Source organism: Notechis scutatus, chromosome 3, assembly GCF_049901735.1.
Source record: "Notechis scutatus isolate UNSWTSFEM ecotype Mainland chromosome 3, rNotScu1.2, whole genome shotgun sequence".
In the NCBI taxonomy this organism is placed as follows: Eukaryota; Metazoa; Chordata; class Lepidosauria; order Squamata; family Elapidae; genus Notechis; species Notechis scutatus.
In genome coordinates, this window is record NC_142011.1 from 157541762 (window position 1) to 157559001 (window position 17240).

Sequence of the window (17240 nt, forward strand, 5' to 3'; positions counted from 1 at the left end):
TCATTCTCTCAAAAGTTATTCATACAATAAATAGTTTGCGGGCAACAAATATACAGGAAGTCTTCAACTTACAACTATAATGAAACCTGCCAATTTCAGTCATGATAGTCATAAACTGAGCCATCACATGACCCGATTTAAAAACCGTTCTTTGTGGCAATTGTTAAGCAAACGCTGCAATTGTTAAGTGAATCTATTCTTTGCTTTGAAGCATTTTTACTGAAAGCCAGAAGTAACCACCTGTTTTCAGCAAAAATTGTGGTCCACACGAGATGCGACCACAGGATTCTGCAAGCCTGAATGCCCAAAATAAAACTTTGGAACCAGGTCATAAGAATCTTTCGGGGTAGAGTCCATTGTAACTTTGAACTGTGTCGCTGATTACAAATCAAGGATGACCTGTATTCCCTATTAGCTATCTATGTTTCTGAAGGAACAAGGGATGAGTTTACATTCTGCCAGAAAGGTTTAAAGTCTGTCAAAGCTATTGGTGGATTTCCCTAGCTTAGTTTCCTTTCATGTCAAGTGTCAACCACAGGGAGAAAAAACACCCACCAACTGTTTTCAGCATTTGGGCAAGGGCTATCATTGGAAGGAACCAAGTTTTAACACATGGCTAGACCCATAGGCTTAGCCATCTATCAAAACTTGGTACAAAGAGAATTGATCTGCAGGGTGAGTAGACCAGAGGTGATATTCAGCAGGTTCTGACCAGTTCTGGAGAACCAGTAGTGAAAATTTTGAGTAGTTCAGAGAACTGGCAAATACCACCTCTGACTGGAAATTTTACAGTATCCTTCCCTTGCCACGCCCACCAAGCCATGTCCACAGAACCAGTAGTAAAAAAAATTGAATCCCACCACTGGAGTAGACCTGCCCAGAAATGTAGAATATTTTCTGCCTTACTCAACAGTCTTCCTCCACCTCTGCAGAACAGGCTCTTGGTTTTCAGGACATCCTAAAGCTACCTGGAAAAACAACAGAGGCTCTTCTGTTTTATTGGGTATTTTTTCCTTACTGCTTAAATCAGGAGCTGGGTTTCTCCACCCTTTTCCCTGCAGTCCTGCTCCACCCTTTCAGTCAGCCACAAATTGAAGATAGACTCCCAGCAGGAGGTAGAAGAAACAAATCAACCCACCACCAATCATTGTGAGCCAGTCCCTAAAATAGCAAATGAGTACCATAGAAATAGTCTGGTGAAGTGAGGGAGAACTTCTGAATTTAAAAGTAGGCCTGAAAAACGCTGCCATTTCCTGAGAAAGCTATATGGTAAAACAGGATTCTCTGGCTTCAAATCACTGTTCCCTGAAGTTTTTTGGTGTTTTTTTTGGGGGGGGGGGGAGGGGCATAAAATAATAGAGTTGGAAGACCTTGAATGCCTTCTAATCCAACCCTATTTCAACACTTTTATATCAAATGGTATAAGGAGACCTTATACCATTTCAGGTAAATGGTTGTCCAGTCTCTTTTTGAAAGCCTCCAGTGATGCAGCACTCACAACTTCTGAAGGCAAGCTGTTCTATTGGTTGATTGCTCTCACTGTTAGGAAACTTCTTAATACTAGGTTGCTTCTTTCTTTGGTTTCCATCCATTGTTTCTTGTCTTGTCTTTTGGTACTTTGGAAAATAGTTTGACCCCCTCATCTTTTGCTGAAGGATGCTTGCAAATTGAGATAGGTGGCTCTTTACCCAATACATTTCTATTCCCATAAAGCTGATCAATGTGTTTGGAGCCTGACAGGTAAAGAACCATATTTTCCAGTCAGCTAGTAAATTTACTATTAATTAATAAGTAGCAGAGATGGGAGGGCTGTACCCTGAATTGGTGTGAGAGAGACGGCTTTCTGTGCCCTGCTTCACTGTGCAGATGTACAGTGTGCAGATTTATTTCTCCTGTTGTAGTCAGCTTCGGATCAGGCTGTTCCAGGTGTCTGTTTGGGGTTTCAATTTCAGAAACCTGGGAAGAATATGGGAAGAGCAAAGCTGGAAAGAACCCAACTGCTAATCCAAAAGCAGAATGGAAAACAGATGCAGGGTCAGAGGTGATGGGGCACAGCTGCCAAAGCCTAGAGAGGCCAGTATAAGTAGATAGGTCTCAACTATTGCCCATGTCACTAAGTATATTGTTAATGTGGCCAAATATATATTAATAAAAGAGGAAAAACACTACTTTAAAACAAGCAGTTAAAAATGACCCTAGCATCTCTTTGATGTGTGCTGAAGATAAGATGGAGACAAAGTCATAGAACCCTTGACTTTGAATAACCAAACCAGCAGAATGTGTGCTCTGAGTTTAATGGGCCTTACTTTTAAAGAAGTAGACATGGAAATGGACATGGGGCCTTAAAAACAAAAAGAAAAGAAAAAAGCAGATGGCACTTAAATGGTTTCTGTTCATGTATTATTTGTTATGTATGTGATTGCAAAGTAAAAGAGGGTGTGTATGTATGCATTCAGAACTGATTATTTTAACATGACTTTGATTATGAAAGGATTTTCAATCTTGCCTTTATCTAGTAGTGGGATTCAGCCAGTTCGCACTAGTTTGGGAGAACCAGTTGTTAACTTTTTGAGCAGTTTGGTGAACTAGTTGTTGGAAGAAATCATTAGGGCAGAAAACCTGTTACATTATTTGAATCCCATCACTGCCTTTATCGGGTTCATAGACAGAATGCAACTGAGACTTTCTAATTTTGTTTTTAAATTGACTTCTTTTTTTTTCCACTTTAAATGTGACAGTAACGTTTCTTTTTATATTTTTAGGTAAATCTGAACATTCACATTTTTCTGAAACAAAGGTAAGAATTTATATGAAACACAATATGAAGCAGAGAGTTCTTCCTTCCTTCCTTCCTTCCTTCCTTCCTTCCTTCCTTCCTTCCTTCCTTCCTTCCTTCCTTCCTTCCTTCCTTCCTTCCTTCCTTCCTTCTTTCCTCTCTCTTTCCCTCTTTCTTAATGCAAAAAAAATACTACATGGATACTACATACAGCAGTTAAAATTCTGGAGAGCAGATAGAAACATTAATAATGATTATTCTTATAGCTCCGATTGTTGTCCTTCAGGGACATTTTTAATAACATTGATTTACAATTTCAATCTGACCAAATGTGATTAGCTGCAATAAATACAGCTGAAGTCAGGAAGTCATACAAGGAGTCTTTGCTTAACGACAGCAATTGAGACTAACAACTACTAAGTGTTGCAGTAATAAAGCATGACAGTTACATGACTGTTTAACTTACAAAGGCAGTTGCTGCTGCCATTGTTAGGCAAATCCCAGGTAGTCATTAAGCGCAATGTCACATGATAGCCTGTTGACTTTCCTAAAGCCTTTGCTTATTGGAAGTGAAAGTCACAAATAGCAATCACATGACTGCCAAACTCTGCAACAATCATAATTGATAAACAGTTGCCAAACGCCCAAATCACAATTATATAACTGCAGTACAATATGATGTTCACTATTATGAGGACCAGTCCTACATCTCATTTAGTGCTGTTACCTATTTTTCTTTTTCTTTGTATTTTTATAGGTTGATAAAACAATAAAACTTACAGAATTTGTATTCAATGCTGTCATAACTTTGAACAGCCCCTGAATGAGTAGTATATGCTTAGAATTAAAACATTTTAAAATGAATGTTAATATTTTAAAATATAAGAATATGATCAAATATGGACTACATGCAATATAGTCAGCACAGGTGTTCTGTTAAGACTTTAAATATTGGGTGTATGTATGTGTGCATCTTAATTAAAGTAATTCCCATATTTTTGTCCTAAAGTCTTTAAGCAGATGTGTCATAAGGCCATGGGCCACATCTGGCTTGCAGAGTGCTTAAATCTGGCCCACAATACCAGCCTGGAAATATCAAAGGACTGGCCTGCAGTACCTCTGCCAGCCAAAATGGGCTATGGGAAGGCCGAGGGCACCCACCCACCCCGCATCCTTTTTTTGGCCTCCCCCGCCGGGGAGGATGCTGCAGGAGGCGTCCGTCCAGTCTCAACCCCTATTCACTCCCCCCCGCTGGCCTGTGGAGAAGAACTACAGTGGTGATCTAGCCATCGAAGAAATTCAGTTTGACATCCCTGCTTTAAGGGAAGGGAGGTGTTTTCTTCTACTATTGCAGTAGCTGTAATTTATTTATTTATTATTAATTAATTCTATATGCTGCCATCTCACTAACGAGCAAGTAGGGTGACTTAGCATACAATTAAAAAAATATGCAAACATGTTAAAACATTACAATTAACAAAAAATTTGCTAAACTAGTACATGAAAGGGACGAGGTGGGACGTTCTTAATCCTGTAGCCAACTCCAGTGTGGAATGCCCCCATCACGGCCCCGAGCCAGTTGGCACTGTCAGGTTTTTAGGCTCTTCCAGAGGCCGGGAAAGTGGGGGCAGATCTCATCTCTAATGGCACCACATTCTAAAGGGCAGGAACCATACCACAAAAGGCTCTTACCTGGGATCCTGCCAGTTGAAATTTATTGACCAATGGGATCTGCAGCATGCCCTTCCGGAGTGAGTGGGGCAGGTTAATCCCATTGGGGTGAGATTGTTTCATTGCTGCTAGCTCCCTATGTTAATTTGTTCAGATACTCTTTAATTTAGGATTTAGGTTTGGAATATACTTCTCTTTGGCTACATACATGCCTATAATATGCAATTAGGTAAATAGTGCATGTGTATCCCAAAATATATCAAAAGTAGATTCAATAGATTTGTGCTTAATACTGAAAATTAGATTTCAGTTGGGTTCACTAGAAATATTATGACATAAGGTACAAGAACAAATTGGTTTTTTGTAAGTCTCCCAGATTGATAACATTAGACAGATACACAAATAAAGGATACTGCATTTTTCCTGAGCTCACTTCTCTACAACTTATCAATTCAACCAGTGGAACTACTCTCACTGATGTCATTTAATTGGATCTTAATGAAATTAGTTGAAAAAAAGTTATGCTCCAATTAGTTAAAACATCCATATTAATATTTGACCTGTTCAGAATCTGACATTATTTTTTAAATTTCACAATAGTTTGCAACCATGCAGATGTAATGCTTTATTCATACATTTACCTGTAACTGTGGAATCAGTACAGCTGGCCTAACAAGATATTTGTTGTAGTTTTGAAATATGGAGCAATCAGCAATCTAAATACCTGTATTAATTGCATTATCCAATACTGACTAATTCATATCACAGTGAACTAATTCAGTCATCTAAAAGATTACCAGTGTAATCAAAGAACCAAAATGTTCTTTCTCTGTAGTTGTAGACATTGAACAATACAAGGTACAATGAACTTGATACAAGATGAGACACTTTAAAACATCTACCTGCATGTTCTCCAATTTGTTAACATTTATAAAGCTACAATGTAATATTAAAAAACACTGTTTCTGTTATAATTGTATCAGCAATAGACTTTCAGTGTGCAATTCATGAAAGGTTAATTGTGAAGCTACAATTTTAAATAATATTTGGTTTCTTTATTTGTTGAGGGAGTTCACATATCCAAATAGGAAAAATAACAAACCTTCTGTTTGAAGAGTGAAACAGTTTTCTCTGACCTGTACATAATGTTCTCAATAATGTTGAAGGAAAGTCATGTGCTAGTAAAGAGAACAATGTATGTAGTTAAATAATTGCTTTCATTATTTAGTTTAGAGTGGTCTAAACTATTATTACAGGAATGTAATATTTTAATATGGAATATTATGATAATTTAATGTTGAATAGAACCTGAATAAAATGGATGGTTTAGTCATCTATTTGCCAACTTAGAAATAATTTGCACTGAATTTCAATTGGTCTAATTCCTTAGCATGTTTGTAGTGTAATTTATGCTATGAATTAATTAATATTGATATTGTATTTCATACAGTAATCCATTCAGTTTGGATTGATGTTTCAGAAGTTTGCAAAGCAGAATATTAAGTGGCACCAAAATTTCTAACATGGCAGGGTAAACATAATTTGCTATGACAGATGATATTTGAACTTTTTTAAAAAAACAAGCTGAAGGAATAAATAGCCCTGAGGAAAAATTAGAGAAGCAAGAATTTTGGCCCAAAACAGCTTTTTTATTGTTTACAAGGAAAAACATGCGTTGAGGCTTTGTTATTTTATTTATGAATATGAGAACTTCAGAGAAAGAACAAGCCTATGGACAATGCTGTATTATATTGTTTACGTGTGGGAGAATGGTATGCATGATTTTGTATTACAGCATGAAACGTGAAAATAAAAGACCATAATATAATTAAAAGGTCTGTTTTCTAATACTTGTTTATTAAAGATATAACAAAGAGACAGAGCCCTTCCTTATATTAGTTTTCTAATTATCTGCATTAAAGTCAATTATCTTTATTAAACTAACTTAAATCTATCATTTAAATTTCAGTCCCTTTAAAACATCAAAGAAATAGGACGGGCAGCTATGAAAGAGAGAATGAGAGGGATGTTTGTCCCATTTCCCTTCAATTAGTTCTAATTTCCATCCTACATTCTCTTCTTGGAACTTTCCCTTTCATTCCCACTTTTCCTCTCTGAACCTAAATCTCTAACAGTAGACTCTTCCTGTGTTATGTGGAGTAACCTTGCTGTGTTCTACTCAACTGAGCTTTATTATGTCTTCTCAGCAGAAGACAGCTGAAACATAGAAAAAGCACAGTTCCACATGTAGACTTCAAAGGAAGAATGATTGAATAACATTGAAAGTAATCTGGTTACAGCCTGGTTATTCAAAGCAACAAACAAAAATTAAACACATCCACATTATCCAATTTCAGTACTTTGAAAAGTACAATCAGCAAGATTGTTGGGTAGAGGGCAAGCTGCATATTAGAAATTCATTAGTTAATGACTGGATTATATTGTAATATGTTTTCCTTATATAATATTGATTTGGTAAGAGTTTTTTTTCTTGTTTAACTACTGATTTAATATAAGCTAGTCTTTTGCAATTTGCTGCTTTTCAAATATTTTGGACTATAACTTAAATAAGATGCAAGATGCAAAATGACTGTTTACCTAACACCTGATATAATCCCTTTTCAGGTTATAGAATCACTAGGAATTATCATTTATAAAGCATTGGATTATGGCTTGAAAGAGAATGAAGAGCGAGAGCTAAGCCCTCCCTTGGAGCAACTGATTGATCATATGACTAATACAGTGGAAGCAGATGCAACCAAAGATGAAGGTTATGAAGCTCTGGATGAAGCTGCAGATGATGAACATAAAGACAATATTGAAGTTATACAGTCTTATAGAGATGTCATGAAGGTATACCATAGTTTTAATCTATCCAATGTTGATATTTAAGGAACAGTTAAAGTAAATGACACCTTTTATGTTTAGGTAGAGCACTGACATTGTGGTTGTCTAATAAAGTAAGAGTTTACCTAGATATTATAGCATTAACCCTGTTCATCCTAATAGTATATTCTAATTTAAAATATTATTTTCATCTTATATATGTCTTGGCACAAACCTGGTTTTTGTTTTTGTTTTTAATGCATTTCACTTTCCAAGAGTCTATTGTTTTCTACTAGTCATTCCAATGCAAGCCTTCTTGGGAATTTCATCACTGCATTAATGTAATATTCTTCTACACCCCACACATTCTTAGCACATTCCATTTTCATATAAACACATACCAGAGAGAACTGTTTATCTCAGTCAGATTAAAATCCAAATGATTTTTTTTTTTGCAATATGCAAAGTTGGGTACATAAAAACTATTTTTCTGTAAATAGTCCTTTATTTAACCTTATTTATTTAGCATTGTAAAGTTACCTTTTAATTCAGCATGAAAGTTTTTTTGTCAAAATACAATATTCACATCTTAAGTAGTTACTATCTCTAGATAGTTATTAACAGAGCCTTTGAGTGATTCCTGGTGACTTTCTTCCATACTTAATGACCAGTTGCTTGGCAACTGTTTGAAGTTACAACCACATACACCCCCAAGCTACTTACACCTTGGTTCCAGAGTTCTGACAGCTGCACACCTCATCACAGTCAGACAGCTGCAGTCAATGACTGCATTTTAGGCACCTGACAATCAGCTCAATTTTGTGGCCAATTGCAGCATTCCTTGAACCCATGACCACAATTTTTGACGTTGTTTGCCAATTTCTGACTTCTTTGTCTGGGGTCCACAAAAAATAGCCAACAAGAATATGATTCATTTAATTATTGGCAATTGTTTAATGACCACAGTGTTCAACTAACAACTGCTGCAAAAAAAGTAATAAAATCTGATCCAATCACAAGGGTACCTCAACTAACGGACATCATGACAGAAAGTCCAGGCTCCATTATGGTCATAAGTCAAACCTGCCTATATTGTAGGCATGGTTTTCTATTGCTTTCTCCTTTGACATTTCTTTCAACTTTAAAGGTTATTCAGTAGACCAATATCAAACAGATACAATCCTGCTTAGCTTGTTGAGATCTACCTGGTTATATGCCATCCAATGGATGCCTATTATATACGATGTAGGAGAAGATTTGGGTAAAGAAATGTCCAATTTCACCTGATCAAAAAAAACCTTCTACAATACTATACCATAGGTTACAGCATATAGAATTTGGGTTTGTGTAATATACTTGCTGTCTATATGGCTGTGCCACAATTAGAAAAAAAACAAATATGTGCATTTATGGGAAAGTTGCATTGCTGTAGTTTTGGATAATGTAGGAAAAAAATGGTGAAGCATTGTCTTAACCAATAACACAGCACCATCTGGAAACATTCCTTACGCATACCTCAAATGTTCGTTAGGCTTTTATCCACAAATATATTAAATAACCAAGAGCACTCTCCCCCATCCCTACCCAATTTTCAACCATTCACTAAGCATTCCTTTCTGACAGATGGTTTATCTTCATCATATGCTGCACCTACTATGTTCCGCAAACAACCATCAGTTCCATATTTATACAAAAATCTGGATTGCAAACTTCTCCCTAGCACAATGACACAAATGCACTTGTGAAATGTTAACTTTAAAAACAATTATAATTTGCTTCGTTGTTTGCTCAAATCATGCCTATTTTCTCCGTAAGAGAATTACAGGTGTTTTTAAACCATTATTGTATTACTTGTGGTAGAAGATTTCTGTATATATATGTGTAGTGAGTTTGGATAGCTTTGATGGTTTACAAAATTATATTCAGATAAAGTAATGATAAAATTCCTAAAAAATAAAAAATTCTCAAAGCTTGTTTGAAAAGCCACTTTTTTCCCCATCTTGCAGTAATAAGAACGTGTTTGCAGATAGGCGCTATGTTCGCCCCTCATATGAACTAAAGCACTTTCAATTTTTTTTATTCTGAAGTGCTGCACGCATAAATACTACCACAGTACCAGGCTAATCTTTCTTGAATGCCGTTTTAAATTCAGGGTTGTTTTTTGTTTTTTGACTTATTGAAGAAAGCTGTGCTAAGCTGTACAGGTAGTCCTTGACTTACAACCAGGGGTGAGATTCAAAATTTTTAGCAACTGGTTCTGTGGGCGTGGCTTAGGTGGTAGGCATGGTGTGGTGGTCATATGACTGGGTGGACATGGTTTGGTGGTCATGTTATTGGCTGGGTGTGGCCAACTCAATATCACATTGAGGCACGCATCTCCTCGCCTGGCCTCTCATGACTGTGGGAATGCTGCAACAGTTGTAAGTGTGAAAAATGGTCATAAGTCACTTTTTTCAGTGCCATTGTAACTTTAAATGGTCATTCCACACAAGTAAAGTACCAGCAAAGGACGGGAAAAAAATTCCAGAGAAGTTCCTGAGACAGGAAGTCTAGTCCTGCCAAGAATGTAATAAGGGTTAACAGAGGCAGTTTCTATAAGCAACACCAGAATGTTTCCTTCCTGCCTTCCTTACAGGATTAGGCCAGTAATTTCTTCTAACAACCGGTTCTCTGAACTGCTTAGAATGTTAACAACCGGTTCTAGCGAATAGGTGAGAACTGGTAGAATCCCATTCCTGCTTAGAACAGTTCACTTACTGACCCTTCAAAGTTACAACGGCATTGAAAAAAGTGAATTTTTCATACTTATGACCATTCCAGCATATCACATTATTTACATTCGGATACTTGACACTGACTCACATTTATGACGGTTGCAGTGTCCTGGGGTCATATGATACACTTTTGAAACCTTCTGACAAGATTTCCCTTGAGTTCACAACTGTGATATTGCCAAATTTATGGACATTAGAACTAATCTTCCTCATTTCTAAATCACTTTTTGGATTTTATCATCTTCATAGTTAGAGACTTTGGAAAAGATAATCGCTTCTCTGGCAATTTTATTTTTGGAGCTGCATTTAAATTGAAACATTGGAAATTTATACCAATACTTGCTTGACTTTCAAAAAGTTGGAAATTAAAGAGGCTAAAATATTCATATAGAAAATAATTTTATTTTTGAAACACTGAACATTGAAAACTTATTTTTTAATGAATTTGGGTTGTGGGATTATAGCCTGAAAGCTTCAGACTGGTATTGCTCCATTTCTTTTAAATCTACCTAGCCACTGATTGATTGGATTTATAAACAAAGAATTTCTTTTTTTTAATGAATAGAAAGAACTTCTTGCAAGAGAAAGCTGTCTTGTTTACATATTAATTAAAAAAAAAACTTAAAGGTTGTTTACCAGACCTAGGCATTTTACGGCCTGCTGGTCACATCTGGCCCTTTGGCTTCCCTATCCAGCCCTTGGCAGAGGTGGGGCTGGGAGCGAGGGTGAGGAGTTGGGTTGGTGGCAAAGGTGAGAGTGAGGAGGGAATAGCGGCAGCCCTCCACAAAAGTCCCAATTTCTCATGCGGCCCATTGGGAAAATTAATTGCCCACCCCTGCTTTAAACCAAGTGAAGATCTGGAACTAATTGCAAACAATGTTCAGTCAAAAACAAATCTGGTTTTATTAATACATGTATTCATGGGCAAATAGCTCTAGATATTGCTAAATAATGTATATATAGTTAAACAACATTTGTTTTTTATTTTCTTGGATGAAGAATAATTCAAGTATGGTTTAAAATATTTTGTGATATTGAAAAATGAAATTACATATTAAAACTATAAATCAGGCATTTGTATTTTCTCTTGTAAAACAAAACTCATTATGCTATTGTAACATGTTTGCACAGCTTTGCGCTGCCCATCTGCCAACCCAGTCAGATGCACCAAATCACTATCAAGCAGTATGTCGCGCACTATTTGCTGAAACAATGGAGTTGTACACATTCTTGGCCAAAATTAAAAGTGCCAGAGAGGTAATGTACAAATATCTTAGTCCTTTGGCTTATTTGCCTTTTGAAAATGTCATACATTTCTGTCCTCTAGTATTAATACTCTGAAACAATTGTTTTCGTAATTATAAATATTGTACTTCTATTTTGGTGAATTATGTTTGTCATAATTATTTTTATTTCAGTGGCACCAGATAATTATAACTTAAATCTGTCAATATTGGTACTGGGCTGTTTCACTACTGTCATATTTATTTGGATTTTAGTTTTTAAATGGATATATTTAATATAAATTGATTTTGTGATTTGAAAGTAGATTCAAGCTTTTCACTTCTCACCTTCTTATTCCTTTAACATTCTTACTATACCTTTCATATCAGTGTGTTAATATATCTTCTTTATTGTGTCTGTTAAAAACATTGTTTGGAAGTGACAATTGCCAAAACAAATGTGTGATAATTATAATCTTTTTAAATGTGAGTTTTAAACAGTGACAGTGCTGATGTTGTTTCAGGTGATGCTAAATTATAATGCATAATATCCTTTATCACTGATCATACATGATAGTATTAATATATAGTTCAGCAATATCTGTAGGGCACCAATGTTATTGTAAACAAATATTTTTTTCTTTTAATTGATAGAATTTAAAGAAAATGCAGGAAATGGACAAAAAAGGAAATGAGGACTCTAGCACTGACCTTGATGAATTAAAAACTGCTGATTGGGTAAGATTACTTTTTTTAATAAAGTAATGGCTTTATATTACAACCTTAGAGACAGACAACACAATTTATACCAAATATTTATATCGAATGTATACAAAGATGCACATATCTAAAATCCATAAAACCATGGCTAATATTATATCTGTTCTTTCTCTATAAAGTAAATAAAGAATTTATTGTCATTGAAGTGAAGAAACATGATTCTAGGCGCTCTGTTAATTTCAAGACATGCAACTGGTTATGTGATTATGTGACAGTGTAATTAACTGCTTGCTTGTTTATAATCTTTCCTATCCTGCTTACATGCTTACAAATAAATATGTGGCTCTAAGTTAGCTAAAATGGAAATTAGTTGGAAAAATATAATTGTCACAATATTGAATATAATAAATTCTAGCTTATAAAAACTGAGGCATCATTTTGCTTTATGATACGTGTAGATGTTATAATGAGTATTTAAGTATAAGTGTTTAAGTTTAGTAGAGTTTAAAATAACAATAATACAAACTTTGTTACATATTAACCCTTTATTCTTAACTATTTCAGGCACAGTTTTGGGTTCAAGTTATGAGAGATTTGCGAAATGGTGTAAAACTTAAAAAAGTTCAAGAACGTCAGTACAACCCTCTGCCCATAGAATATCAGCTCACTCCATATGAAATGTTGATGGATGATATTCGATCCAAGCGCTATACTTTAAGAAAGGTTATGGTAAGCTCTGTCAAAATCAATTTTATTATTCTTTGTATAGTCTTAAATTAGGACCGCCAAAAAGGACCAAAAAAGAGAACTATTTTAGTTAACTTGAAAACCTAATGCCTTCTGGAGTGGTATTATATTGTTTTGTTTAATTTTTTTCCCTTAAAATATTAGAATCTTAGTTAATTTAACAAGCTATTTTGAAAATCACTTCGACTTCAATAAAAGTTAGTATGTTATAGGATCTGCTATTTGGAAGAAAAAGGACCGTATTTATTTAGGCACATAAAAAACTAGCTGCGTAGAATTTTGTATTGTATCACATAGATTTAACAAAAATTGCTGTTCAGCAGGAACACTAGTTTATAAAATTGAAGTTCATTTTATTTTATTGTATATATGAAATCTATAAACCCTTTAACAAGAAATTTGGATAGCTTCTAGGTATCCCTTCCTGTGACCATTGAGCACAGGATAACTTCTAAAGCTAATGCTTTATATAGAGTAATCTAAAGTGCAAAGATCCATGAATTCAATTTCCGAAGACCTTTTAAATATCTGGGTAGCTATATTTTACAGGTTTCAGATAAACTGGTTACATAATGCCCGCCTTCCGGTGGTCAATGGGCTGCATTTCAGTAACCACTGCAATTATGTTTGTTTTAGAATTCATTGCCCTTTTGGATTGCATGATACTGATGTGCAAGCAAAATAATAGATATTTTTCTTTCTCTCTTTTAGGTCAATGGGAATATTCCTCCACGATTAAAAAAGAGTGCCCATGAAATTATCTTGGACTTTATCCGGTCTCGACCTCCATTAAATCCTGTATGTAATAAAATGGGGAGAGGGGAGTTAATGAAAATAAGAGATTTTCTATACCTTTTTGCCTTAACCATATTCAGGTTTCTTCTATTTCTTTTCCCAGTCTTCTCTAAAATATAGGAAACACAGATTTTTCATATGTTTTGTAGCATTAGCATCCTCAAGATGCATTTATATAAAATTAATATACATTAGAGGAATTATTTTGAAATAAAATCTCATGTATTTTTGCTGTTTCATACCAGTCATCTCAGCATCCTTTATGAAACTGTCTTATGCACTTGACGTCTCTGCTAGAGCTATTTCTTTTAGCCTGTTGGTTTTGTCATATATTCTGACATGAGATCTGTCCCTTATCTGAAATGTGACTTTGTGTTTGTGAGTGTTCCCATTAGGGTGTATCAGATACACATATAACAGAATAACTGTGATGACCCAGAGTGTAGCACAAACTTAACAAAATCCAAAACGTAAATAAATGTCCTTTAATGCCTCCAACTTGGCCCCACTGTTCAATAATTCTCAGTTGGAGGTAAAACGTACTCAAAAATAGTCTTCAAAAGAAAGCAATACAGTCCGAACTTAATGAGCAGATAGAGGTGAAATAGAAAACCAAACAAACTACACAACAGACCAGGATAAGTAATTACCAAATTAAAGGAGATAACAAGGCACAGTCTGTTAGAAGGATGCCAACCAAGATAACTTCAGCCCAAAATAACACACGCTTTGCTTCTGGCAATGCTGTTTTGTAATCGTCTCTCTTATATACTTAGTCTCCCCAGCTGCAACCAATGAGGAGGATCATGGCCGCTTCCTCTCTCGTAAGCCAAGTTGTTGCCTTCTCCGTTCCTCCCTGCATGTCCTAGGATGCAGAAGGGATGGGCCTGGTTCTTCCTCTGACTACCCAGCCGGCCTCTGCCCTTCCCCAGCCTCCACCACAACCTCCGGAGCCACACCTCCACTCCCTGTCAGCTGTTCCTCCTCTCCTTCAGAGTCTGACTCTACCAAGGGCATGACAGAACAGAATTGAAAGGGAACTTGTAGGTCTTCTAGTCCAACCTCCTGTTCAAGCAGGAAACCCTATATAATTTCTGACAAATGGTTGTCCAATCTCTTCTTAAAACTTCCGCTACAAAGATGAACAAGCTACTTATTTATAACTGTAGTTCTTTGAGTGGTCATCTGTGCATTGATATAACCTTCCCTCCATCCCACTTATGTCTCTTCTTTGGTCTACAAGAAAGAATTCCTTTTTGACATCAATTCAAGGTGTTAATCAGAAAGCTAGAAAAGTATTCCAGTGGCACGCAGTGGCCAGACAAGGGGTGCTTTTCCCATTTAAAACATAATATTTTTAAGACATTTCTTAGACGGAAGAAGAGTTAGAATATATTTCAGTGAATATGCAAAGGTCGCTTGAAAAACCACAGTTATAATGTTGGCAAGCAATCTATTATTTTTAAATTGTAGCTTAGAAATTTACCTTATTTCAATGGACACTTAATTTAGGTAAATCCATATATATTGATGAACATCTCTTAAGTATGGTCAGTATTTTTCTTTGAGATACGTTATTCTTTCCAGGCATCTGCAAGAAAACTGAAACCAACTCCACCACGGCCTCGTAGCCTCCATGAAAGAATTCTGGAAGAAATAAAATCTGAAAGAAAGCTAAGACCTGTTTCACCTGATGAGATCAGACGTAGCAGGCTAGGTGAGTACTTTGATTTTAATGAAATCTGGTTCATCTCTCTGTGCTCAGGAATTGGGTAGAATGTGTGTGATTTGTCCTTGGATGATAAACCTCCCCAGAATACCAGCAGGTCTAGGCTAGACTGAGAAGATGAAACATACCCTCCCAAAGAAGATAATTAAGTTATCAAGAAAATTGTGGTGCATATATGATGAAACAAGAAAACCATCTGCCCTGTTGTACTGTATGGCACTGAATGCTGGGTGGAAACAATAGGGACCGAAAACTATCTCTATGCCATGGAAATGCGAATGCTCCATTAGATATCAGGCATCTCCCTTCTTGATCACATCACAAATAGCACCAATTTGTGTGGCACCAATTACAGAGAAGATGAGAGAAGGTCAACATGTCCAGAGAGCAGCACCTTCCAGCGTTGCCAAGACCGCCTACCAACTAGAAATCAGTGGCCAGTGACCTCACAGGCGTCCAAAATAGAGATGGTGAGACACCATCAACAAAGACATGCAAGCTGTGGGCCTGCACCCCGGAGACGCAGCTGACCACGCAAAGTGGCATTCAGTGGACCCTGCATCTGCAGAAATGCACTAGGAAGAAGAAGAAGAAGATATGCGATGAAACCTCTAGGAATCAAAATCAACTTGAAGAAAACTTTTCCAAGATGTGTTAACCAAGTTCATTTCTAAAATATGTTATCCATGTCAAATGCCTGAATGATTAATCTCCGTTGCTTACAAAGAAAAATATAATGAAATGGATAAAAGTAAAATATGAAACTTTAAAGGGACTTTTATTGTCTACTGAAATAAACAAAGGCAGCTAATTTAAAAATTAAAAATTAATTCATGTGCAGACTTTAAGCTTATATCTCATTTTGAAAGAGGGAATTGTCAATGGATAAGTGAAGCCTTCATGCCTGTTCTGTTACCTCTTTATGGAACCTCTGGGGTTAAGAGCTTTCTGCCCAATAAGAGTTAGCATAGATACCTACAGAAATCATATGGCTATCCTTGTTTATAATCTTTTCAGTTCCACAAGCAGAAAAGCAATAAGGCAGAATTGCTGATAGTTTGTAATCGAATTTCTAAGGAAAAGACAATATACTTCAGTGTTCTTTTTGCCTGATTTATCAGAAATCAGGTAAAAATAAGATTATAACTTTCAGCAAGCAACAAGATGAAGCTACTGACATATTCTATGGTTCAAGTTATCTTTAATTCCCATATAAATGCTAGCATTTATATGGGAATTAAAGACAACCTGAGCCATAGAATAGCTGGCTGGATATTTGGTATATACTATTACTTAACAGAGGTTATTGGATTCAATTTGTTTTAAATAAACCATTATTCAAAAATATGAGCAAGGCTATTTCAAACATCAAATGTATTATTTTAGTATCAATTTGTAGTAGAAAATGCACTGTCCTAACTCAATGTTGATATGTATTCAAATTTGATAGCCCTTGGTTAATAACTACTGGTAGTGCAATCATTCAAAGTTATGACAGTATTAAATGGGTGGAAATTATGACCAGTCTTTAAAATTCTGGCTATCTGGCTATTGCAATCTGGATGCTTGGCAACAGGATCACACAACAGTTGCAGCATCCTGCAGTTATATGATCACCATTTGCAACTTCCGGTCAGCTTCCCACAAGCAATGTTAATGAGGAAGCCAGCAAAGAAGGCTGCAATTCATTCTAGTAAGTCTATCCCACCCAGCATCAGCCACCTGCCATCCTCATGTTGTACCTTACCAGCCACCTTGTACAACCTCTCCCCTGCCTGGCAGCAAGCACCTGAAGCCCCATTTGCCTTCTCACCACATCTTGATAGCTGTTCGCACAGCCTCCCCTGCCTATCAGCAGCCTGCCTGTTGACCTGCTTTCAAACTGCCTGGGATTTTCAGCTTCCTGCTGGCTTCCCCACTGACTTGGTTTTTCTGGATGCTGGCAGGAAATTGCAAGGAGGTCCTTGCTTATTGACCTG

General features: G+C 36.2%; 1 protein-coding gene across 3 annotated transcripts in view; it reads left to right on the forward strand.

Annotated features, from left to right (window-relative positions):
- The window catches only part of SPIRE1 (spire type actin nucleation factor 1), a 53832-nt gene that overhangs the window by 19953 nt on the left and 16639 nt on the right, over positions 1-17240 (forward strand). For all 3 annotated transcript variants that reach the window (XM_026671950.2, XM_087961497.1, XM_026671951.2), the window contains exons 2-8: positions 2763-2797; positions 7073-7300; positions 11179-11304; positions 11925-12008; positions 12555-12719; positions 13449-13535; positions 15120-15249. In XM_026671950.2, coding sequence (XP_026527735.2) covers positions 2763-2797; positions 7073-7300; positions 11179-11304; positions 11925-12008; positions 12555-12719; positions 13449-13535; positions 15120-15249 — 855 coding nt within the window. The remainder of the gene's footprint in view (positions 1-2762; positions 2798-7072; positions 7301-11178; positions 11305-11924; positions 12009-12554; positions 12720-13448; positions 13536-15119; positions 15250-17240) is intronic.